Source organism: Delphinus delphis, chromosome 19 (genome assembly GCF_949987515.2).
Source record: "Delphinus delphis chromosome 19, mDelDel1.2, whole genome shotgun sequence".
Lineage (NCBI taxonomy): Eukaryota > Metazoa > Chordata > Mammalia > Artiodactyla > Delphinidae > Delphinus > Delphinus delphis.
This window is the reverse complement of record NC_082701.1, coordinates 26782918-26809875: the sequence shown is the minus strand read 5'-3', so window position 1 is coordinate 26809875 and position 26958 is coordinate 26782918. Positions and strand designations below refer to the sequence as shown.

General features: G+C 39.6%; 1 protein-coding gene across 1 annotated transcript in view; it reads right to left on the bottom strand.

The window, feature by feature from the left end:
• The window catches only part of ACACA (acetyl-CoA carboxylase alpha), a 233868-nt gene that overhangs the window by 95436 nt on the left and 111474 nt on the right, over positions 1–26958 (bottom strand). Inside the window, 8 exon segments of the mRNA XM_059997545.1 lie at positions 309–524; positions 1829–1870; positions 8467–8511; positions 8758–8814; positions 13801–13908; positions 14813–14909; positions 15687–15830; positions 18470–18493. Coding sequence (XP_059853528.1) covers positions 309–524; positions 1829–1870; positions 8467–8511; positions 8758–8814; positions 13801–13908; positions 14813–14909; positions 15687–15830; positions 18470–18493 — 733 coding nt within the window.

The window sequence follows — 26958 nt, the reverse complement described above, 5'->3', positions numbered from 1 at the left end:
CTCCTTATCCTCTATCATCATCTAACCTTCCCTGTGATTTCTCTGTTAGCATGCTTTTTCATTTTCTCAAGCGAGTACTATCATGCTTCCATTACCAAGACAACAAATTAAAGGGGGAAAAAGCCCTTCATTACATGGAATATTTACTTCTGTGAGAGAAATGACTCTCAGACTTCTGCTGGTTATTGGAGAGTAGGATGAAAGGGAACAAGAGCCTTGATTCCAAAGAGGAAAACCTGATTTTGACCCATGCCTGTTTCTCTGTCCCTTTCCTCAGGGATAACTTCCCATTAAAGTACAGCACCCACCTTGGTGACCAGATCAGAATGTCTGATGATTGCACGGACAAAGAACCTGTAGTCTGTCACTTCTGTGCCCACTTCCACCTTGGCTGCTCCAAGGTACAGGTGCATCTTGTGATTAGCACAGGGGATGGCAGTAAGGTCAAAATTTCTCATCCGGTTCAGCTCTAACTGGAAAGCTAGGGCAGGCTCCAGGTGACGGTAGATTCGATCTTCCTCAAACTGAATGCAAGAAAAAACAGCTTACAGGAGGCAGTTACAAAATTATATTATGAAAGTGTATGTAAAAGGGATGCTTAAAAATATAAACATAAGCCATGATGTGCCAATGAGTCAAAAAAGGAGCTACATAGGGGCTTCCCTGGTGGCGCAGCGGTTGAGAGTCCGCCTGCCGATGCAGGGGACACAGGTTCATGCCCCGGTCCGGGAAGAGCCCGCGTGCCACAGAGCGGCTGGGCCTGTGAGCCATGGCCGCTGAGCCTGCGCGTCCGGAGCCTCTGCTCCGCAATGGGAGAGGCCACAAAAGTGAGAGGCCCGCGTACCGCAAAAAAAAAAAAAAAAAAAAAAAAAAAAAGGAGCTACATACAAGGAAAATGCTAGCGCTTACATAGGATTAGGCACTAAAGTCCTTGTTTACTTTGCAAGCTTTCATCATTTATGCTTTTACAAGTGGTGATGCTCTCCATTAAAAACAAACAAAAACCACCAATTCCCTCAGATTTCCTGTAGCATTTAAAGCCTTCATAATTCATTTTTTTAAAACAGTAAACCAGACTGCTTCACATTAATGTCTATTTCACATACCAATATTTCAGTTTTACCCGAGTCTAAAACGCTTACGGGTCAGTTTTACCCAACGAGTCTAAAACGCTTACGGGCAGGTCTTATACTCTTATCATTTCTGGCAGAGTAAAAAGGACATAGTAAATACTTGGAAAACAAACATCATACAATTTTTAAAAATAGAGATATTTGGCTCTAGACATCCATACATAATTATTTACCTACCTTTTTAAAAAGTTTTATTGACATTTACTGTATGTTTTGTTGAAACTAGACATGTAAAGGGTATATGTCCATTGAGTGAATGGAGAGAGAGAGCCAAAAACATAAGCTGGTAGTAGGAAGAAAGCAACATGGTCTGAAATTTTATATTTTAAAATTGAAAAACAAATGCTCATAAACAAGACTTGAGGATAAACGAACTGTCTGTGGGTGACAAGAATAATCCTACTAAGTACAGTAGCCCTTTAATATTACATCATCAGGATTATCCTAAGGCATAGAGATGATTTTGAAAGTTATCACTTTCTTTGGGTAGGTCAATACATTTGATTGTTTCCTAAACCAAACTCTTTCAGAAGGGAGCCTTTATTAGTTCTAAGACAGATGTAAGGCAAAGGGAAGCATACGTTCAATTAGAGGAAGGAGAATGGCAAGAAATACGGCAAAGATAAGCTTCTCTTGGGCTTTTAAGGAAAAAACAAAGATTAAAAAAAAAAAAGAGGAAAAAAATCAGTTCTTACCTTATCCCTTGCTCGGAATGTGAAAAACTTAGGGAATTCTCTCTGTGTTAAAGAAGTGGGGGAAATGTGTCAGTCCTTCATATATATGGCTCTTTGGGGATAAATACATAGTACAGAAACTGTCAAGCATCTAGAAAACAAGTGCCTAGAAAACATGTTCCTTACCTGGGCTTGGCCTGGGGAATATGCACGATCCTCTGGGTAACCATCACTTTGATCCCACTTACAAATTTGAGAACCACCACACTATTAACCTAACTTTAATAGCTACCCTCTTCTAGGGAAAGAAAAAATAGGTATTTTTTCATCTCCCAAGTGGAAAAAGTCTTCTTGGGTGTTGCTCTTGGCAGAACCTGGCAAATAAGACCAATACACCTGAATTCTGCAGCACTGCAATAGCAGTTACTGGACTGATTTCCCAAGTTTCTCCTTAAGAAACCCTTAAAATGTAAACTAGCCAGACAGCATAGAATCCCCAATCCATGTTTTTTTTCCTCATTCACTCTTAAGTCAATAATTTCAAAGGTTTAAACAATGACATTTCAAGACAAAGAAAAGCGCAAGATGTTACTTTGGTTCATACCACTATATGTATAGGAAAGAATGGGGTGGAACTAGTGAACGTGTAATCATTAGGTCTTACTGCTCTTTTGCAGGGCATCACACAAGAAAGCAACCAATTTACTAGAACCTTATTAATTAACAAAGATGAATTCAATTAGCAGAGTCCATTAGTTTCTGAAATCTAACTTATTAACACCAAATACCCCTGTTTCTCGGATGGGAAGCTCTACTGGCAGTGCTGGAATCAAGTCATTACTATTTGCCTCTATAGGAGGTTTTATTAAGGCATCTTCTTCATCACGAGTTCAATGTAATCAAACACTTATTGGTACAAGGCAGAGAGACCAGGACTAGCTGCCTACATACCCCTCAATGAACTTCAGGAACCATGAAGGAAACATGAACTGAAAGCCTTGTAGGTGGCAGGCGCTCTCATGTGTTGACCGCCGAATGCTCTCAACAACTTCTTAGGAAAGTATTGTGACCCCCAAAGGTGAACTTGGGTCTGTCTAATGCCAGAGCCTGTGCCCTTTCATCTCTACCTCTTAAGTGTAGGGTGTCACCTATCTATTCTTCCCCTCTCTGCCTCCTCCCCCCCCCACCCCCACCCCCAGCTGTGCCATGCGGCTTGTAGGACATTAGTTCCCTGACCAGGGACGGAACCCGAGCCTCCTGCAGTGGAAGTGCGGAGTCCTCACTACTTCCCATCAGGGAAGTCTCTCTATTCTTATTTTAATCCAAATTCCTTATTTAGAGGACTTCTCTTTCATGAGACAAAAAACAAAAACCTCAGAAATTAAAACTTTAAAGAAAAAAAGCAAAAAACAAAGCAAAACTTGTGGCTCTTGAGTTGATGGAGAACTTCTTGAATACTTTCCACAGGTCTTAGGCTTCACCTTAACTAAAGCTTGCACAGTTAATAAATCTTTTTACATTTTCCTTGGCATTTTAACTGTAAAATGGCATTCAATAGGCTTCTAGGAGCTTGTTGAGCAAGGCTGGGAAACCACTTGTCCAGGCTTGGGTCTTTAAAAGCCCTTTGAAAGTGGATTTACACAGCACTGATCTTTTACTGATGGTGTTTTGTCCTAAATAATTCTCTAATTCCCCCTGAATGATAATGAAGAGCATGGGGATGACTTCAAGGTTAAGCAGGAAGATGTTGAGCTGAGCTGTCAGCAGATTTCATGCTCAGGGCTTTATACAGTCTCTGTTTTGGTTTTATTCTCAAGAGGTATGGCTTTCAGAGCATTAGCTAAAAAGTAACACAAGTCAAAAAAGGAAGGGTAACAAAGTCCTTCCATGAAATTTTCTGAAAGAAAAGTCAAGAAAAGTAATGATACAATCTTTCAAGCACACACTCCTCTATTCCTCCATAACTTTAATTAGTTAACTAAAATAGTTATTTAGTATACCATTTACTCAAGTGTGTACAGTGGTAGGAACAAAATGATTTTCCTTCAAAAACATAACAAAAGTAAGCAAGAAACATTTTATTTACTACTAATGCAATTAAGAAAATGTATAGTAACTGAAAGGCACAAAAAGCAAACAAGTGAATGGAAATAAATATCTTTACTACAAATAATGAAAAAGACTGACGAATTCTTGGCAGAGGTGGGCAAAGACTACCAATCGGAAAAATCACTTTCATTAAGGTTAGCTAAGAAAAGGTGTTATGAGGACTCCTCTGGTGGCACAGTGGTTAAGAATCCGCCTGCCAATGCAGGGGACACAGGTTCGACTCCTGGTCTGGGAAGGTCCCATATGCCGCGGAGCAACTAAGCCTGTGCGCCAGAACTACTGAGCCCATGTGCCGCAACTACTGAAGCCCGCGCGCCTAGAGCCCGTGCTCCGCAACAAGAGAAGCCCCTGCTCACCGCAACTAGAGAAAGCCCCGTGCAGCAATGAAGACGTAACACAGCCAAAAAGAAAAAAGGTGTTATGAGATGACATGAACAAATGTTCTTAAACTTTTGAATAAATTTTTAGCTCCACAGTAAAGTCCTCAATTTAGCATGAAGCATTCAGAACAGAAGATGGCAAGAACTTCCATGCAACGGGAAACCAGGATTAATGAACAATTCTTCAAGAGATAGGGAAGTCTGAGGACTTTTATAGAAAGTCACTTTTTTTTCGCATTCAAAAATCACAGAAATACAGAAAACACAGAAAAGAAGAAATCCAAAAGTCTGATTCTGTAGTTTTAATAAATTCCTTCATCCTACCACATCCTCACACGGCCAATTTTTCCACTAACAGCATTCATGCTTATTCCATCACTAATGTAATTGCTTTCCAGGCATTCTACTAGTGTTATAGGCAAATATCATAATTGAATGTACACAAATAAAAACCCTCTTAGTGTGCTGGTACCAAAAAACAAAAGAATGCAACATTTCTCAGGAAGAAATTATACCCCTGCTGTGTTCTAATCAGCCAACCATCATCAGGACAATCAAAATAATTTGCCTAAATTAGCCAATCAAGACACCCTGCAAATCAGAGAATGTGAAAACCTGCAACAGAAAACATCATAGCTGATTATGATACTAATAATCGTGTTAAAAACCTAATGAGATGAAGAAATTGGAAGCTTGCTGGTGCAATTCTCTTTTACCTCAACACACTGAGAACTAATTATATAGACTGTAATTAAAACAAAATCTCAAACCAAACCTTCTGAAAAACAAATAGTTGATCCACTAGCAAACAGAACTACCATTTTTTCCCCAGCTTTATTGAGATATAATTGACATATCAATTATTTTTAAAGAAATGAACTACTAACCATGATAACTGTTTTCAATAGCGGGCTCTTCCTACAGGCACAAACGATCCAAAACGTTTAACGTGGGAGTCACTCACATAAAATCAGTAAAACTGCAATTATCTCCTAGGTGATTTACAGCAGAATTTTTTAAAATTTCATGAAATCTTACAAACAAGAAACAAAAGGAAACTTACAGATGAAAAAGTGATTTGGAATCTCATCACGTGGTTTAGACCTAATGCTTTGTTTAGGTGGCAAAGGGTAAGAAATCCGAGAAATATGCATTTTAGTATCCTTAACAAAACTTTGCTGGAAAAAATATGGAAAGCTTCCTGAAGTAATACTTATATTCCAATTAAACACCTTCTGCTGCACTTTTTGGAATTCTAGATGTGAAATGTGAATGAAATGGATAAAGACAATACTCATAAAACTAGAGAACTGCAGCTTATATAGCTGCAGAAATTCAAAGAGCCTCTTCTTTTGCTTTCGAGGCTACAATTTTTTTTTTTTTTAATATGAAGAAGATATTTACAAGGCTAGACTTGTTTTTCCTCAAACTTTCTGTTTAAATAATCAATGTTAAGCAATTACGCAAGTCCCATTATGGGTACTCGATTTAATTAGATGGTTATGGAAACAGACTCAACACCAAGCCTCCTTAATGCTGGTGACTACTGCCCGCTCAGAACAGTCTCCACGTAGAACCAAGAGACTTAGGCAGCGGCAGACATTCAGCTGAACAGCTCTTTGGGGACTGTGGTGATTAAACAATGAAGTTTTGGAAATAATTCCAGCCTTCGCTGGCATGTGAATAAACACCTAACAATAAACACACTCTCTAGGAACCCCCATGCGGTCTGGCCCTCTTTTGCCTTTTTCTGGTTCTGAAGCAGTCTGAGAGACGATGATTATGTAATAGCACGGCTGCCTCCTTCCACACCAGCCAATGTTGTTCTTGAACCAAACTTGGTAACCGTCCTCCTCTCCTTGCCCCTTCCTGCGCACATTCCCTCTTCTACTCAATAATATAGGGATTTCGCAGTGTAGAACAGGGGAGGCTGCATACATCACACTGGATTACCAAGAAGCCAGAGAGGTCAAGGGATTCATCTCTAACACTTCCAGAAAGCTTCCACTTTTTCACACTATACTAACTATGGGCGAAGCACACAAGATGACATGACAGAGACTAAGCGTCCTTCAAGCTACCACCAGCAGAGGAACTCAGAGCAGCACCAGGACAGTGAGCCCCAGATTTGTATAACTCCTGCCAAGGATTCCTGGATATTGAAGATCCTGGCCAGAGTTCAGTAATAGTTGTCCTTGCCCCATGTGTAACCGCTAATCATTTCTCAGGGGCCTAACATAAAAACACCCCAACTCCTCAGCCATCCAATTCTTCAGAGCAAATCCAGACCATACCTAAAACCTTAATGTTCTCTATGTCCTAAAACAACCTTTCCTACACTTATGACAAATCAAGTCACTTGATAATTTAACTGATTTCCCATTTGATGCCACTACAAATAGAAACCGTACGATAAGTCCCAGAAAGACCCCCTGCTGGGCTCATTTCCTAGCAGATTTTGCTTAGACATGTCCCTATTCAACCTAAATCCAGAAATATTAAGAGAGCAGGGAGAAAAAATGTTTTAAATCTATAGATGTATTCTAGGACAGGATATAGATTCAAAGATAGAAAGTATCAAAAACAAAAAAAAACAATGTCCGTGAGAATTAAGTGCTTTGGCTTTAAAAAAATTTTAGTGGAGAGTTTTAATTTATCATAGAATGCTTATTATAAAAAACCAGTTCATGTGCTATAGAAACAAAGAGACTGTGTCTGAACCATTAGGGAAAAGGAAAACAATTTTACAAATTCAGTATTATTCCCCAGAATAATGCATTATTCCAAAGTCAGTTACAAAAGAAAAAAAATCACATTAACACTAAAGAACCTAGCCCAATACTCTTCCCAGATCCAGCATGTCTACCTGAGTTCTGATCAGCATCTACCAGCTACAGTTTTTATTCATGGGCTCTCATACTCTATCCCCAAGTATCAATTTTATTCTCTAAGCTCCTTATTTTTTTTCCTAAAGCCCCAGGGTTCTCTTTAAGCTCCTCATACTTCTCCACTGCCTCCAGTTTCCTATCTACAGTTATTGATTGATATATATCTGCACTCTGCTTGATTTCCTGACATCAATGACACAGGGGCATTGTGGAGTCCACAACATTTCCTAAAGCGTTTTAGAAAATCCTAGCTCTTTAGCCTGCAGGCTAGGCTCTCTTGTTTCTCTATAGACTAGACCAACAAGGTGAACCGTGAGAAGGAAAACAAAATGTCAAGTGCTAGAGACCTAATAAACAAAAGGGCAATAAAAGCAATCACACACAGGTCCTTGAGCTTAGGAAGTCCCTTCCAGCATCCCAAATGTTCTCTTCATCATTGCCATCGAGCAGGGCTTGAAAACTAACTTAATCATCTTAATTGCTAAAAACAAAACAAAATAAAATTCTCATCAGAAATATTAAGACTTCTTAATATCCTTTGGAGTCTTACTTCACCACATTAGGATCAATTTTTAAAGAAATATTGTGACTCCAATCAGCCATTCTGGAGAATGACATCTTGACTGCAAACTGGATTTTTGACCACACTGGTATAATCACATTGCGTATGACCATACACATATACACCACAGTTCAGATGTCAGGCTATTAACTTAGCTCTCTTTATTAAAATTTTTCAATAAAAATTTTAAACTCATAAATATTAGTAGTTAATTCAGTTAAATGGGAGAAAAAGCAACTTAATTTTTATTTATTTCCTCCTCCTAGAATTAATGTAAGATGAAAACACCAACTTGGGTTCTGTTAAGGCATTTTAAATAATAAGTGATTGTTCTTCAGAACTGACAGTTCTCAATAGCAGAACTTGAATCCATCTTTGGTAGAAGCCAAGACCCCAAGTACAATTGGCAGTCCTTGATTACTGATTCGCTGTGTGCACAGAAGAAATTAGTAGTTAGCTCCTGCTTCTACCTTATTCGTCTGGATAAATGCATGTGCTCATTCTTAACTATTTCTCAGACATATACTGAGAATTCATTATAGGGTAGAAAAGGAGGAGAAAAAAAAACCCTTTAGTTTGAATACGCTATAGAAGAACGGAATATTCATTATAATACTTTTTCAAAGAAGAGGGACCGAACATCAGACCAGCCCTTCTAAATAATCAGCAGGTAACAGATAAAACAGTAAGTAATCTTTCACCACTGTTGCTCTTACTTACATGAAATCTCTGATCCACCTCATAGTTGACCTGTTTTCTGAAATCCTTTCAAATAAAAGACAGAAAGGAAGGAAAAACAGAAGAAGAGGGCAATTAGTAATAAAATTAAAAACCAATTGAGGAAAAGGTGATGACTTTAATGCTTTTTCTTGATTAAATTTATACCAAAACAGTTATTTCTTTGCATAAATTCTACAAGTAAGCATATGATTATAATTCCATTTTTCACTTTTAAAGTTCTAGCAGCAGCATAAGAAATATTAAAGAGATGCATAATTCACATGCCAATACCTTTTGTGCAACCAGGAAAGTAAGGCGCCGGATCCCATGCTCAACCAGGGTAGCTTTCTACAAACAAACATGCAAAAACAGAAGCTAGATGAGATCTCCATTCATCCTAAATTTTAGCCCATTCAGTCCTCAGAAGGCTGTGATTGCACTAAGCGCTGTTTTGGATATCTATGTCTTGACTCAGTATCTTCAAATTTGCACGTAAACAAATCTCAACCTGGCTCCTGGGAATAAGACTTACAGAATAGGTTTTAAATATTGACCTGGACAAAACTGAAAGAGAACTCTGGAGGAGAAAAGGTCACATGAGGCCACCTAAATTCTCTAAGGACTGATACATATCAAGGTAGATCTTAACACAATTTCTGCTTATAGAAATTACACTGGTGGGCTTGTATTTAAATGTGAAGATCAATACTGATATAGAAGCTAAACGAAATCAGGTAGAGGGAAAAGAAGAAATTCCATAAAACGGAAAATTCAAGTACTAAACTGTTACTTAGACTATAGACATCACCTACCATCTGATACAGCATTCCCAGAATTCGACCTAACAAATCCTAACCTTTTCAGCTCTAAAACATTTCCTCCCTACTTTATATGAAGGTATTTTAAAAAAGATTCTCTTTAAAAGTTGTTAAAAACAATGTCTAACAGGCTTTTAAATTTAGTGATTATTCATACTTCCGCTTGGTACAGGCAAGCAGTATATTAGAAGAGACCAGCAGTTTCAAGACAGCCCCTTACGTGAGTCTTGGGCCTTTGGCTCTAAGCCTTCCTCTATCCTGTACTGCTCTCTCATCTCAAAAGGCAGAGACAAAGAAACAGATTAATGAGCTAAGTAAAAGACATGCTCTTAAAGGTCCCTAATAAAGAGGGGCTACATGGCAGCAAGTAGAAAAGCAATCCCACCCACTGAATGACCTGAAAACATACATGAATAACACAAATAGAAAAAATATGTGGACTTTCACAACCTACACCCGGACTTTAATTTTATCACATTCTTTAACCGAGAGATATATCCATAAGCCAATTCTTAACTTTCTTGATATTATATAGTTTTTAAATCCAATTTGGCTACCCCTCATAAACAAGCACATCCCTGGACCATTTCTTCTTATTTTTCCTTTTTTACTATGGCATTGCTTAGTAACAAAATTAACAGGATAAGCAAAAGATAACTGGAAAAAATTAATTTCCTAATAATAAATTCCCAGGTCATATATAAATAAATTTTGGTTTAACTACATTTAAAAATGATTGGGGGACTTCCCTGGTGGCACAGTGGTTGAGAATCCGCCTGCCAATGCAGGGGACACGGGTTCGATCCCTGGTCCAAGAAGATCCCACATGCTGCGGAGCAACTAAGCCCATGCGACACAACTACTGAGCCTGTGCTCTAGAGCCCGCGAGCCACAACTACTGAGCCCATGTGCCACAACTACTGAAGCCTGTGTGCCTGGAGCCTGTGCTCCGCAACAAGAGAAGCCAATGCAATGAGAAGCCGGCGCACCGCAACAAAGAGTAGCCCCTGCTCACCACAACTAGAGAAAGCCTGCGTGCAGCAACGAAGACCCAGTGCAGCCAAAAATAAATTAATTAATTTAAAAAAAAAGATTGGTATCATACCCATTAGGGTAAATAACCAAGTATTTGTAGTATAAGAAAAGAAAGGGAGGAAGGGAGGAAGGGAGGGAGGGAGGGAGGAAGGAAGGAAGGGAGGAAGGGAGGGAGGGAGGAAGGGAGGGAGGGAGGGAGGGAGGGAGGGAAGGGAGAGGGAGGGAGGAAGAAAGAGGTGGGGTGGGGCGGTTGGTGGTTCTCTGACTCTCAGTGTGCCAAGGAACAGAAACATTTCTTCTGACACCAACAAAGAATTCCACTACAGCCAAGTCCTTCAGAGACAAGCATCAATAGCTATGTTCTGGCCAGGGAAGAAAATAACTTTAATAATGCCATAATTTAAAATCAAAATTGTTATTGCTTTAAAAATTCCACAAGTGGCTGACAATAACAGCAGAGCAACAGGATTCTGATTACATTGTAATAATGCGGGTCTCACAGCAAGTCCACAGCTATTACCCAGCGATTAGGCGTCAGCACCTGGAGAAACTCCATTTACACTGGCTGCTTCAATCTCCTCCACAAGTCATTTACAAATATATGATCCTAATTTCTATGAGAGAAAAAAAGACATGCTGGGACTAGAAGATTATTTGGACAATTTGGATCAACCTATTTGATAGTTTAATGTGTGCTTAAAAAAAAAAAAACTTTTTCTAAACTGCTAGGAGCATGATCATGAAGTGAAAAACAAAACTAGTTATCACCTCAGCTTTTTTAAAAATTGCTTTTGCTTCCTTTCCTTTTTTATATTTTTTTCACAACAAGTAGGTGAAAATGCCTAATATGCCTGGGTAAGCACGGCACGTGATGCACTAAATAGCTTCTTCAAGCTTGGAATGTTGGCACCGTCTACCCTTTCCCTACTGAACAGCCACAGGCAGACTCTGGGTTTCTCTATGCCTCAGTTTACAAGTCCAGTAAAGGAAAAAGGTAATTTCTTATCATCAATTAATGTTACAAATATACATAGTGAAAATGAAGAAACTGCCTCTTTAAATCAAAGTGTGATGATATATGTCACTTAGAACTGAGGGTAATAAAAAGCCTAAAGTTGAGGTCAAAACAATCAATTAGTGCCTCAAAACCTGGGAAGGAACTCTCACAGATTATTCCATCAAGCAACAGCATTAGTAGCCATGCACAACATTAGGACTCTTCCAAGTAAGGTCACCTTGGTCACTGGTCTCAGGTTAATTTTATGTGGTCATGCATGAGTCAAGGGCAAGAAGGAAGTTAGATTTCTCTTCTAAAGAAAAATTCCGAGGCATGACTCCTACTTTTACTTCTCTGGAAGGACCTTTCCTCACCACAATCCCACAGTCAGTTCATGTGCTGTGACAGCATCATGGGGAAAATGCTATGACACACATTAAGCATAAAATTACCATCTTTTCCTGGGTATCAACCATTAGCGTTATATGATGTGAATGTCTATGGCACTAATTGTTTATACTGCTGAATTAAATTTTTTAAAATCTATTGAGGGGCTTCCCTGGTGGCACAGTGGTTGAGAATCTGCCTGCTAATGCAGGGGACACGGGTTCGAGCCCTGGTTTGGGAGGATCCCACATGCCGCAGAGCAACTGGGCCCATGAGCCACAACTACTGAGCCTGCGCGTCTGGAGCCTGTGCTCCGCAAAAAGAAAGGCCGCGATAGTGAGAGGCACGCGCACCGCAATGAAGAGTGGCCCCCGCTTGCCACAATTAGAGAAAGCCCTCGCACAGAAACGAAGACCCAACACAGCAAAAATAAATTAATTAATTAATAAACTCCTACCCCCAACATCTAAAAAAAAAAAAATCTATTGAGTTCTTTCTTTATGACAAGCACTACAGACTAGGTGCTTTCCATTCAAAGAACACACATAGGTCTTGTCATTAAGGGCAGTTGAGGAAGGGTACTTTGGCAACTATCGTAATGAAATATAACTGTAGATGATCATTTTGAACATTAGACTCTAAGCATCTTCAGGGCTAGGAATGTATTATTTACTAAAGCACCTAGATCTGTGCCCCCTAGAGCTGGCATCAAAGCCTTAAGTTCTAGTTTTTGCTCTATCATCTACCAGCTGGTGATTAAAGGGCCTTAATCTCTCGAGCTTGAGCTTTTCCCCAGATGTACAATTGAAATAATTCCTGAATAATCTAACCCCATGGGACTGTGGTAAGGTGCAAATAAAAAAATTTATACAGTCTTTAAAAATAAAAAGTATTATTATTGTTAATCAATTTATGCTGACCAATTAGAAATTCAAGGGAGAAGAATACATTTTAGTTAGGGTTACGCAGAGAAGTCCTCATAAAAGAGGGAAATTTTGAGACAGTTCTTAAAACAAGCAGGATTTAGAAAGAAGCGGGGGGCGGAGAGAAGGGAAGGAGGGAGGGAAGAAAGAATGAAAGAGGAAAACATTCCAGATAAGGGGCACTAGAAGAGATCAAGCAAACAAGGTAGATGAGATAAAGACTTAGGTCTTTTCATGGAACAGCAAAGGCTAGATTGTTAGCCTTCATTAATAGGCTGATGTCAAATATCAAGGTAAGGAGGTATCCTGAAGGCAAGAGAGAGTCACTGTTGAGTGGGAGAGTAACTTGGTAAGGGGGCATTTTAGACATTTAATTTTGTGGTAGTGAGCAGAATGGAAAGGGTGAGGGGAGGGGAAGGGTGAGGATCACAAGTAAACCTGTCGCAGTGTCTCAGGTATAAGGTGAGGAAGGGTCTAAACTAGAAAGATGGCAGTGGAAATTTAAAAACTGAAAAGAAGGGGGAGGAAGGAAAGGTGGGTAGGAAAGGAGGGGTAGAATAATGGAACAGCAAACAAAAGGAAGAAGTCAATGATTTCTGCATGACTGGGGGTAAAGGGTTTGGTTACTTGGTTTTTTTGTTTTTGTTTTTGTTTTGTTTTTGTTTAGGGGAGAGGGGGGACCAGAAGAGGTGAAGGAAAATGATAGGAATTTACATTTAAACTATATTGAGTTTGATGTCAACACAAGATATCCAAGTGACATAAAATTGCAAGGAGGATGGAAGTATAACTGATATTTCCAAGGCTGGGATGGAAGGGCTCAGAGGGTGCCTGAAGGGAGTTTGGGCCTAGACATGCAGAGTTAAGTCACCAAAAGGAATTCAGCAGGTGACTGGAAGTTCCAGACTGGAGCTCTGGAAAAGATTCAGGAATACAACTTCCCTTCCTTAAAACATTTTAAACATTTGAGGTCTAAATTTCTTGACATAAAAAAATACATGCATTTTATACTTTTGAATCACTTCGGAATTTTACCCCTACAAGCAGAACTATGTTAAAGACATAGCCGTTATCAGTGATAGGCCTTATATGTAGCAACTGATAAAAGGATGGATATGACACACTGCGAGAAGGAAAGTGGCCATCACCAGTTTCCATCCAACTGAGGACTTACATTTTGCTGGGTAAACTCTCGGAACATAGCTGCTAGCCTGTCATCCTCGATATCACAGTCAGTTTTGATAGCCACATTCAGAATGTGAATTGGTTCATCCCTGGGGATCTGTAACCCAAGAACACAAGGCAAGGAAATTAGGAGGCTGGCTAATACAGAGATGGAGAGAAGTTATAGTACTTGGTAGGATACCTGAAAAACAGATATGGTCCACAGGACACTTTCTGCTAGTATGAATAAGCAAAATGAAACCACTGCCCAACACCCACAATGGAGATTAAATAAAGACACCTAACTTTAAAAAAATAAGGCAGCAAAGGCATTAGCTAAAGGCGGCCCCAAATCTTGGCTTGATATGAACTTGAAGACCACTATGTCTCAACTTTTTCACCAATAGAATGGGAATGAAACCATTTGCAATATCTCTTCACAGAATGTAAAGGAAAATGAGTGAAAGAAACCATCTGAACATATTCCCATATAACATATTTCTAAACAGTGGAAGTATCAAACCATGGGAAAATAACCTGGTAGGGAAAAAACAGGATGTGTTTGCAGAGAAATGAAAAGAAGGGAAAGAAGGGTTTAATAAAAGGACAAAATTTTAAACAAAATGTCGATTTTTTCTAGTATCTAAAGTCCACAATTCCTTGAAGACTACGAACGCATTGCTCTGCAAATATACAAGCCATTACTGAGTAAGAATTAAAGCAATCAAAGCTCAAGTCTTTGAAACAACATTCAGAGACCTAGAGGCAGCTGCAATGGATATAGACAGCCTCATTCTACGCTATGGATTCCATGATTAATACAGTGGTTTTTATTTTTTAGGTTAGAATTTATATTCCACCTGTTTCTAAAAATACTTTGATGATGCATATAAAATTAAATAATATAAAGTAGGGTAAAAAGATGAATTCTTCCCTACAATGTTCTACAATCAGAAAGAGAGTATATAGTACAAATCCTGTATCTGAAGGAGCAAAGCAGTCTCCCAAAGGGGACACTATACCTTGTCTTCATCATATAGAGATGTGTGACCTGCCTCAGGGAACGTGGGGCTTTGGGGTGGGGAATCACAGAAGCAGCCCATCACTTCATCAAAGATCCTGAAAAATACCAAAGAAACACCCACGATGAAAACCCAAGTGGCAGAAAATCTAAGTGGCAGGAAACTAACGCTGCCATTGCCAGCTCTGTCTAAAAGAATAATCTACCCTACCCTGCACTCAATTGTCAACTGAATAGAATCACCAGTGGCTAGAGGTGACATGCAAAATTTCACCAAGTGGCAGAAATTAGGAGGATGGATTGTTTAAACTTTAATAAACCATATATATTTCTTCTTTATAAAAAAGAATGATCTGAAGCTTTTTTGTTTTGTTTTTTTCATATGTAAGATATGAGCAGTGCTGCTGTCATCATCGGTCTTAAAGTAACAGAAAGAGCCTGGGACTAGAGCAGTGACACACCAACGTAATTACCCCTCCCCCTAGGGTAATGCATCAGTGTACATCAAGAGATAGACGCTGAATGCATTTAATCAAAAGATGTATCGTCTCTGGTGGGGCTCACTCTAGTGTTGTGTTTAATTTCTCCTGACATTTCACTCATCACAGAGCAGACAGTTTCTTGTGTTAGCTACTAAGGAAAAGATGGTTTTTGTTTGTTTCTTTTTTTCTGACCAGGCTCATATAACAAGTAGAGGCTTGTAGAGTCTGCACAGAGGTGGAAAGGGAAGGACCTACACCTCTCCCAGAGCATATACCGCAAGGGCTACATCTCCTTAGCTGGCCCATGGCTAATCAGGGGACCTCTATTCATTTGGAAGAAAGCTGAGATGCCCAAGGCTCCCCTTGTATAGACACAGTTCCATGGTGCCTTACCTGACAAAATCTTCAAAAGTCCGAAAAGAGACCATTCCGCCCATCCGCTGACACGGTGGAGTGAATGAGTTGTCCAGCAGCACGTCGCTGACACTAGCTACATGAGTCATGCCATAGTGGTTGAGGTTGGAGGAGAAGGACATTCTAAATGGTAATTCAATCAAGTGCATTAGACAAGGAGAGTAGGAACAAGGACTGGGAGAGTCACAACAGGGAAAAGGAGCTGGGAGGAAACTGAAGTAGGGTCAGGTTGCAGAGCAGGTTTGGTTTTTTACCCACCTATAGATAAGGCTGTCTTGCTAGATTCACATGAACCCTTCCACTGGAATTTCCCCTCACACAAACCATATTTTTTACCAATCACTCCCCCCCCACCAAATTTCTCCACATAAAAATCTAAGGACTGTCAGGAATATCATGATGGTTTTAATACCATGACATCATGACATGTCTAACGAATGAATAGCATATAGGGGTTAAAAACCATCCTGCATCTTCCCCTTCCTTAAAACGTCTCCTCTTTTAAAAGGATGTAAACAAGCCAAGTGAGTTGTAACTAGGCAACACTTAAGGCATTTTTCTCTAGGAATTGTAATAGATTAAGTATTCACAGATAGATATATGCATATCAGCAACAACTCTAAGTCATTTGGAATGGCTTAGTAAATCATAAAAAACACAATTCCTCAGAGAGAAACAAGTAACAATCTGTAAAAGGAACTTTACTGAGGTATCTATTTTTTCCTTGAATGGGCTGACGGGGAGCGCAGTTATGAGGATTATAGCTTCTCCCTTTTTGAAAGAGAGACAGTTTTGCAAAATTTCCTTTTTTATATTTAAACACATTTCTATACCAAAGTAAACATATCTTCATTGAAAGCCCTTAATGAATCCCAGCAAGATACAAAAGGGCAGAGCATGGGTTTCAAAGTACGTGTAAGCATGACAAACAAGTGTAAACGGAGATGCACAAAGAGAACCGATTTGTTCAATCTAAAAACATAATGAATCTGGATATTCCTTGACGCACCTCAGCAGGATATACTGATAGATACTACTGTAAAGTGTTTGTGATGCCCAGTCAATCAAGACAGTCTGTTAGGAAGGACCAAACTAAAGGAGGCCTCCAGGACTTGCCCAACATGTTACTGGCATACTGATCTGAAGCACGTTCAGAGCAAGGCAATGGCACTTGAACTTTGGGGAGCTGCTCAAAAGTCTCCTTGAAGTGCACTGCCTGCAGTGTTGCAGGGGGCAAGAGAGCCAGCAAAGTGGGCTATAGATCTGGGTACATAAACGTACTCTATTGCAAACTGTAATTATAAGAGGCAATGGAATTTTTTACAGAATGGGAGTGCTGCTCACACAGACTATTAGAGACTGACACTCCCGGTTTTTATTCCTTTGGTAAATGATGACTATGAAAAAGTACTTCAACTTCTGACAGTACCAGGGACTAGAAGGTAGAGTGGAAGAGGAAACCATTGATACCATGAATGAAACAGACAAATGAAACACACATCAAGCAAGTCTTACACATGGTGCTCACTAGAAACTGGGATTCAGAGCTGTATGAACTCAGAAGTGCTATCATCCTTTTCTAGGATCACCAAATATATTTAGTAAAGAAGCAAGTTTGTGAGGCATTGTATCTTCTCTTCCTGCCTGGCATTAGACAGGAAAGAGAATCCAGATAACCCTTAAAGGGAACCCCCTCTGAAGATGCTAACAGTCTATGCTTGCGGCAAACATGGGGTTAAGAATCTTTTTCACTCAACTGAACCCCATCGGAAATACCCACATTTCAGTTTCCCCCACTGCTATGCTCTTGGACCAGGACAGCTAAAGGCAAGCAGGAGTGAAGCAAGCCCACTCTTCAAGAGCAGACAAGAGGACCAAACAAAACACTCCCTTTCCTCTCCCCATCCAAATTGGATGCCAAAAGCTATACACAGTTTTGATTACTTAATATTTAAAGGGAGAGGGACAAAATAAACATAAGCCTATAAATATTTCAACAAATAACTGATCATCTACAAAGACGTCAGCACCCACATGTTACGGCTTTAAGCACTTTGTGGATTCCAGTCAGAACTGCTATCCTCTCAAACTTGCATTGTGTTGCCTTGCTTGGCTCAGGAGCAGAAGGAAATCAAAATGTTAAAATACCACTTGTGTTATTACTGGTCTGGAAACGTTTCACAGGGCTACACACATCAAAACTTCAAATACACTTTCCAATGTAATCTCATTACATGTCTGAAATAAAACTTGACTTTCATAGCATCATAACACTTTATAGAAAAACAGCTAACAAACTGATGAAACATGAGATCAGCTATTTCTGCATGTGTGTTCCTCTAAAAGGAGAAGCAAATTAGAGAAAATATAAATTGAAAAACTGATGAACAATTTGCCAGGATAGGAGTAACTGTAAGGGTTTCTCCTCTGAAAGCCCCAAACAGAGAACTTAGCAAAATGAGATGTTTACAGCAAAGCTGAACATGGGGCAGAGGATTCCCCTATTGTACACAGCTAGACGGGAGCTGTTCCATACTGAGGCTTTTCGAGCACTGCTTTTTGAATGGCTGAAGAAAAGCTGAAGACATGTTTTCCAAACAGAAAAAATAATTTAGTATGTCCAAAGGGGAGCTCAGGACTCCCTAGCAGAAAGATAACATGTTAGCTTGTCAAGTGTAGTGTTATTTTTTCCCCTGATTTTCCTAAAAGGTGCTTTTAATTGCAGAAAAAACAAAAAACAAAAAAAACTAAATATACGGTACCTGTTTAGCGTGGGGATGTTCCCTCTGTAATTAAACAACCACAGTTAGTTATTGATAGGTTAGTGCAAGCCATAATAAAAGAATTGTCAGAGCAGATACAGACCAGTCGTGAGGAGCCCCAGCGTGGCAGCTCTGGCATTCGGCAGACATAATTAAGTGCTCATTACCCTTCAACCCCCCGGGTGCTTCCACCTCCTGACCTACCTCACCACAGCAGCTGTTGATGGAAAGGGTCAAAATGTATTTACCATGGAGTATTTTTTATAGCTCTATTACAAAATAATAATTCAGAGTAAGGATAAACCACAGGCTCATGAAAATTAAAGCTGTATAATATGGTATATTATCTTAAGCTTCAACAAGAAATATAATTCTCGACAAAATTCTTAGAGAATCTTCTTAACTTGTTCCTATTTTACTAAAAATGCAATAAGGAGGTTCAGAGAAGTTGATTCCACAGCCTCTCCCACCTTAATTGATTTTCTAGGATGTGTGATGAACCTACAAACTCTCCTCTAGAGAAAAGAAGCCGGGCACCTGGGCTCCCAGCTCCCTTTTCTAATTCTCTTTAACCCTGCTCTTCCTCCTGTAGACTGGGCTGGGATGGGGGTAGGAGGTGGTGTAGGAAAGGAGTGTACTCTGTGACACAGGAGCTTAAAGGAACTGAAAAGCATGCAGGAATGTGATGATTCATGACTCTATGACTAGAGTGGTATAGACTGTTAAAAATGAATTAATTAATAATTTTTAAGTGAAATGAATTTAGGGAAATAATGACTTTTAAAAATTGCTGTACGCTTAAAATCTCTAGGCCTTCCATAAATAAAACCTTAACCTAAATTTGGCTAGCCCTAGAATTTCCTGAGAAAGAATATTTCCAAATCGTGAAAGAAAGACTAGGATAAGAATGGAAAGTGAAAAGCAAGTCTCCTGCCTTCTCTTTGGTCTTTGACACCAACGCTTTTTCCCCCCCTTTAATTTGACCTCAGTCACTTCCTCAACTGAAAAAAAAAAAAAAAAATCAAACCCTTATTTTCAATGTTAAAAGGGAAAAGTTATACTTACCACCCACGATTTAGGAGTCCTATAAGGGGGCTGATGGGTTGATTATCTTAACCTTCTAACACTCTTTTATCAGCGTTTAATCATTGTCGGGGTTTTCTGGCACACAGGGGACTTAATGGGCAGAACATAGTGGGTGGTGCTGATGGTATATGGAAGGAGGAGAGTGGGAGGAAAATGATGCACTTTCCATGGCAGTGAAAGGAGCAGAACAGACTGAGCCGGCCATATAAATAAAGAACTATGACATATCGCTGCACACACACTGTATACCTCGTGTGATTTGTGAGTAGCAATGCTCTTTGCATCAAACCTGTATCACAGAGCAAATTCATAAGGCAGCAAGAGCCACCTCCGAGTGCAAAAACCTGCACCTTTGCTGTTTGGAGTCTTTGAGCCTCTCATTCAGGGGAATGAGTTTCATTTTACAAGAGGTCCTTAGTTATAATGCACTTGGCCCTCATCAACAAACAAAAAGTACGCAGAGGTTCTAGAGCAGAAGCAGAAAACTAACAGTAAATGCTAATGAAAATATAGGAAAGTCTTCCTTTTAAGATATAAAAAGGAGTCTAAAGAAAAGGGCCACCTGCAGTCTCTAAACTATAAGCCTCAGTTCAGAGAGAAGAACCCTACAACCAAAGCAATCTCAGGCTCCTTCCATCCAGGTTTCTCGAATTTAGAAACCAGTATAGTCTCTCTCAACTGTTAACCAATATTTTACACTAATAAAATGGTCTCACTGCTTCTGTGACTACTCTAATCCCTTAGGGAGTCTTCACAGGATGAGGGCCAAGTTTTCAGCAGAAAAAGGCCTGAATTGAAAAGAACACCACCAACAAAAAGCCAGCCCTTCTCCATCAGCAATCCTCAAGCTCTCACGGGAAACCCCCTGCTGCTTTGTTATAGGAATTAGGCACCATCTACACAGTATGGGATAAGAACAAAACTCCCAACATCTCCAGTTTTTAAAGGACTGGCCTCAAATCAATCACTTAAGAGGTAAGTTTAGAGTCAGCTTATCCCCTTTGGTATCAATAGAATAAGATTCTGTGGGTCTCTCAGGGAGGCGAGCAGAGAAGGAAGGTTAAACTCTCTACTACCAGGTAAATACTTAGCCAGGTCCATAACAATCATCTATATATTTTGTAACTCTATACAGGGGCTATTTGATCAATTTAAGAAAATGACCGATGTGGCATACTGCACACAATTGTGATACAGTAGAAAGCTAGCTCAGTGGTCTGCACATAAATAACCAACAAACGTAGAGATTGTATGAGTCAAATATCCCACTTATATAGCTAAAAATAAAATAAAATCTGCCACATTTCACTGCATACTCATCACGCAAAAATAATCAAATTTCTCAATCTCTGATAAGGCAATCAATTGCATTTTCAAATACAAAAAGAGTATAAATTCACTTGTAAGACACCTGTTTAGGCTCTTCAGAGCACTTACTGAATCTTCATTCACAATGTTGTGAAAAATATTAGAATCATTTTCCTTCCAGTAGATTAGCTCCATTTTACAAATGTGATCACTGAGAAACCAAAGGGGAAGCTTTCCAAGGACACTGCTAAATATGGTGTCAAAAACCAGAATCTAGACCTGGCATTTTCTCATCTCAGCTCCTGAGGCTAGCATTCCACATCAATATTGACTAAATTTAAAAAAGGACAAGAGAAATCCTTTGAATTTTGAGGTGCTCAGCATTAAGTCACCTCTGATTTTACTGACCTGCCTGCCTAGAATGGCTGGAGAGCCTGCTTCAATACGAAAGCAAAGTCAGAGTTGCTGCCTGCTGGCTGAACCCTCTTTACTTAAAGAACACCAACTTCTCTGGCTGTCACAAGTTCTCCGAGCCTTTTACCATCCCTTCCAGCTGAATTTCATTTTGCTTGATTCTAGCTGGCCCTACATAAATCGTTTATCATATAAAAATGCTCCTGATTCTTTTGCCTTCTAACTGGAAGGGAAAAAAAAGACCCTATATGAAAATGATGGGGATGCATGCAAACAAGCAGTGGTTACATCAAGCTGTAACTGAGAGCCAGGATAGGGCAAATCTTTTGAAATCAGGCAGCAAAGCAGAATCAGAAGAGGTCGGCTGAATAACCTACTGGCAGTCACTAACAGCAGTACCATAGGAGAAACAGCAATTTGACTGGCTGTGACCAGTGGTGGTCTCCTTGTGTGACTATGCTTCTGCAGGAGAATCCAGATCAAGAGCTGTAGAACACATCTGAACCATGTATTTCTACTGGCATCTCCCCCACCACCTCCTTGCAGCTCAGATGCCCGGACTCCACTGCAGAGCTTTCGTTTACAATAAAATGATCGTGGCTTCATTCATTTGCAGCCCCTTTAAAGCCCCTTCTCGGCTCTGCTGGAAGATTTTGCTCTTTCTGAAACAAGTATGCCAACAGAGCTACAACATATACTATTGCCTGCTATATAATTAGCTACAAACCCACAGCACAAAACTACAGGGATTTACAGGTGCCCTAGATTCTGCTTTTCCTTCCCCCTGGAATCAGCTAGTCTTCCTTGACAAGAAGGGACCTTGGGCTACCCTAATGATATATTGAGAGTTTTAAACTCGACTCTCCAATCTTCCAAGGCTAGAGTGCCAAAATAACACAGCAGAGACCAGAAGCTGAGCCATGGATACAGGAAAGCACTTAAACCTGCTGAGAATCTTCTCTTATGCCAGATGCTTGCATCTTAGCAGCAGACTAGCCTGCATGAAGGAAGCAAGCACTGTAGAGTTTTATTTATTTATAGCTCATTCTGGCCTGCTAACTACAACCAAATGCTCCCACTGCTAAAAAAAATGCTGCAAGTTGGATGACTTTTGAGTGTCTCAGTACGAGCCAAAGAAGGGTCTAATCTCTGGGTATCAAAGATGATCAGAATCCTCAAGAATGGCAATGGGCTGCCGATTAGCCCCATAGACGGCTTCTGATTTCTAAACTTCCTCACAACCTTCTTCATGAAAAGAAGGCCCAGAGGCCACCCACCAACAGCTAAACTCTGAAGGTGCCAAGCAGCCCAAACTCAGTCATGGCCAAAACATGTGGTATCAGGGGAGAACACAGCCGACCTCTTCTGGATGCGAGATGGGAGAAGAGGAAAATGCTTGAATTAAAACATTATAACATAGAAGGCCAAATTCACAAGGAGCAAATAGCAGAGAAAGTGCAGTGCAACTCAAATTAACTAAAGTATGGATTTCCATGTAAGAAATAGGTGGAAATAAACACCAGTAAGTCTTCACCCATCATGTACGTACAGAAATATACAACAAAATGGACTTCCATCTTCTGCATCAATTGTAGTGCTTCTCATTTGCATCACAGATTAAAAGTTTAAAAAAATGGACTATGTTCACTAATATGTATTACTTATGAAAATCATTTGGAGTTTTAAATTTCATACTCTCAGACTGTCATAATATGCACAGCCATATGCATAGCCACAGAGTTTATGGGATAATATACTTTACATATGTTTGTATAAATATTTTAGAAGATCAAATACAAAGGCTGACTAAAGAACTTATTTGTTTCCAGATTATTCTGAGTTACTTAATATGTCCAAAGCTAAGTAAAATCGTGAATGTCAAATGATTTGATGAATCGTCAAAAATACATTCAGGAAGAGGCTTTAGTGTAACAAGCTTTTCCATCACCAGCACCACAGAGTGCTAAAAGTAGGGTTTCAGAATGAGAAAAAAGACACACACACACACACCACCTCTGGCTCTAAACCCTGAGCCTCCCTGGAAGAAGACAGAGAAAAAGGAATGCTGAATGATAACAGTCTGAGCTCCAGGATTAATCCATGTAAAATACTGGTTGAACTCACTAAAGAGCTGGCCTGATGGAATCTTAGACAAAAGAATTAAGTCCTAAAAGTCTGAATAATAATAAAATGTCCTCTTAGTGCAGACCAGCTATCCTGACTACTCCTGCACCAAGAAAAAGACTGAAGAAACTCCCTCATTTCTCCTCTAAGGACAATTGCTAACTGGCTACAAATCACCTTTAAAAAATGACAGCAAAAATCCCCTCCCCTCAAAAAAATTCACATACAATAGGACATAGTCCTTATACGCTAAGAAGATAAAGAAGGAAAAAAAATCCACACATTTCCCATATATATAGGTGTTCCATATATAAATATAGAGGTTTCCTACTATGCTTAAGTCAAGTGTAGCTGCTGTTCAAGTGAAAGGAATTTAAGAAGAAAAGGGTATATCTAGGCCAGGAGCTTCCTTTAGTAAAGCTCTAATATCTGGATCCTCTGGTGCATAAGACCTGAGGACACTGAATAAGTTGCAACTACAGTTCCCATAAAAATTTGAAAGTCTTACATAGAAGATCAGGAAGTAGATGACATACCTTGGCTGAAGCCTGCCTAGCAAGAAGGATGATGAGAAAGTCACAGAGGTAAGAAATTGTTTAGTCATCTGCTGCCTTTTTTAAAAAAAAAAATATTGTGAGGAGTATTAGAAAAAAACAGGCAAATTATACTGAAACACAGAGTAACTAAATGTCAAACAAAAGTTTCAGTCCACAAGATGAATAAGCATCACAGATCTGCTGTACAACAGTGTACCTAAAATCAACAATAATACATTGTATACTTAAAAATTTAAGAGGGTAGATCTCATGTTAAATGTTCTTTCCACAATAAAATTTAAAAAAATTTTTAAGTATAAGAAAATGTCAAGCAATACAAAGTTCCACAATGAATTTAAACAAAAAGGTACCAAACATGTTGGCCATGTGCTAATTGCCCAAATGCGCTGAAAAGGGTGTTTCTTCTCCCTTCTCAGAGGCTGCTCCACTTATTTGCAATGGCAGCTGCTTGTGCTTTGCCTGCTTCTCTAAAAATCAAAACGTGCAAATGGGACACGGTCTTCAATCCAAGTGGCATCTGAGACATTTTCCTGAAAAAATACTCTGCTATTGTCAGTTTACAGACAAAGAGCCATGTTTCATCCCAAGCCACGGGGGCTAAATCACTAGTCAAAAACAAACCACAGGAATAGAATTCCACCAGATGACCCCATACACAACAAGAGACTGTAGTCTTGCTTTGATAATACAGCTTAGAAAGATACTCCCAAGGACTTGCTGGACAAGTTTAGTCTGCTTCAAATGAATGTCTGGGGACTTCCCTGGTGGTCCAGTGGTTAAGAATCCGCCTTCTGAATGGACTTGAGGACACGGGGAGGGGGAAGGGTAAGCTGGGACGAAGTGAGAGAGTGGCATGGACTTATAAATACTACCAAATGTAAAACAGATAGCTAGTGGGAAGCAGCCGCATAGCACAGGGAGATCAGCTCGGTGCTCTGTGACCACCTAGAGGGGTGGGATAGGGAGGGTGGGAGGGAGATGCAAGAGAGAGGAGATATGGGGATATATGTATATGTATAGCTGATTCACTGTTATACAGCAGAAACTAACACACCACTGTAAAGCAATTATACTCCAATAAAGATGTTAAAAAAAAAAAAAAAAAGAATAAATGTAGAAAAAGAAAAAAAGAAGGATCCGCCTTCCAATGCAGGGGACGTGGGTTTGATCCCTGGTCGGGGAGCTAAGATCCCACATGCTGCAGGACAACTAAGCCCACACGCTCTGGAGCCCACATGCCACAACTAGAGAGAAGCCCATGCGCAGCAACGAAGAGACCGCATGCTGCGACTAAGACCCGACGCAGCCAAATAAATAAATAAATAAACATTTAAAAAAAAAAAAAAAAAAAAAGAATGTCTGGCTAGAAATGGGAAGACCAAGTACCAGGAAAGAAAATGCAAAAACTGGTTAAAGAATGTATATGTTTTCTCCCCCAAGAATTTTTGGTTTGTTAACCCGAAATATAATATTGGGGAAATATAAAATTCTGTTTAGCATTAGATATGTAAAATATGTATATTCATATGCCTGTTCTCTGTTCTCACTGAACAATTTTTAAAGCATGTGTAAAATACTGTAGTACAGCTACAGTATCAGAAGTGGATGGTTGCTGTAACTACCAAGAATAAGCAACATAAGAATAAAAGTTTGTAAAAAGAAAAAAAAATCTTTCCTAGGGATACTACCATTAACATGAAACAAAGAGGACTCAGTTTGATTGTCCTAATTAATTCTTGGTCTACAGTTGAGCTGTCTATGTGGCTAGGAAGTGCTGGAAATATGGCTAGCCTGTATTGAGACATGCTGGAAGTAGAGAATACACTCTAAATTTCAAAGACTTTGTAAAAAGAATGGAAAATATCTGATTAATAACTTTTTATTACGTATTAAAATGGTATTTTGAGGGACTTCCCTGGCAGTCTAGTGGCTAGGACTCCACGCTTCCAGTGCAGAGGGTAGGAGTTTGATCCCTGGTTGGGGAACTAAGATCCCACCAGCCAGGCAGCCCAGCCAAAAAGAAAAATAAAAGGTATTTTGGATACAATGGGTTAAATAAAATGTTATTAAAAGTAATTTTGTCTGTTTCTTATTAAATATGGTCACTAGAAAATTTTAAATTACATATGTGGCTTGCATTATATTTCTATTGGACAGTGCTGGTCTAGTAGTAGTGATTCTCAATTGTAGATGGTCAACAGAATTATCAGAGAAGCTTTTTCAAGAAGTGGTCCCCTGGACTCTGGTTCAAAATTAATCAGAATCTTAAGAGCCAGGAACCCATATGTGTATTCTTAAAATACTTTGCAGATAATTCTGAGAATCACTGATCTAGAGGTTAGTGGACATAACTGTGTCCTTGAGCCTTACAGGAACTGAGAGTGGAATAAACTCTGGTAGACAGTCTCCTGTAATTTATTTCTGTAGAATTAGAAACAATAATGCTTATGGCCTGCTTGTTCAAAACAGTAAGAACAGAAAAGAACAAAAGTACTGAGGTTAGAAAAAAAGGTTGGAACTTGACTCAAAACTAGCTAAAACTAAGATACCCTAGAATTCTTCTGTAAGGGTTGCAGGCCTATGATATAATAAAGAATTTGGCCTTTGTCCCTGGTTCCTGGGAGAGAGACTCTAAATCCTTGGAACTTCTCAAGTAATAGAAGTGCCTTCATTATTCATGTGCCCCTTGGATCACACCTGAGTTTATGCTAAGAGACAACTCAGGACAGGGGCTACTCACTAGGAAGACCAACCATGTGATGAGAGGGTCAGCTGGACCTCTGGGGAGGGAAGAGAAGCTGGAGAGTGAGTTTAATCACATGGCCAATGAGTCAATCAATCGTGACATTGTAATGAAACCCTGATAGAAACTCTGGGCACCGAAGCTCAATGGAACTTCTTGGTTGGTGAACACACTGATATGCTGGGAGGACAAGGTACCCTGATTCCACAGGGAAAGAACTCTGTGTTCAGGACCCACCCACCACCCCCCAGACCTTA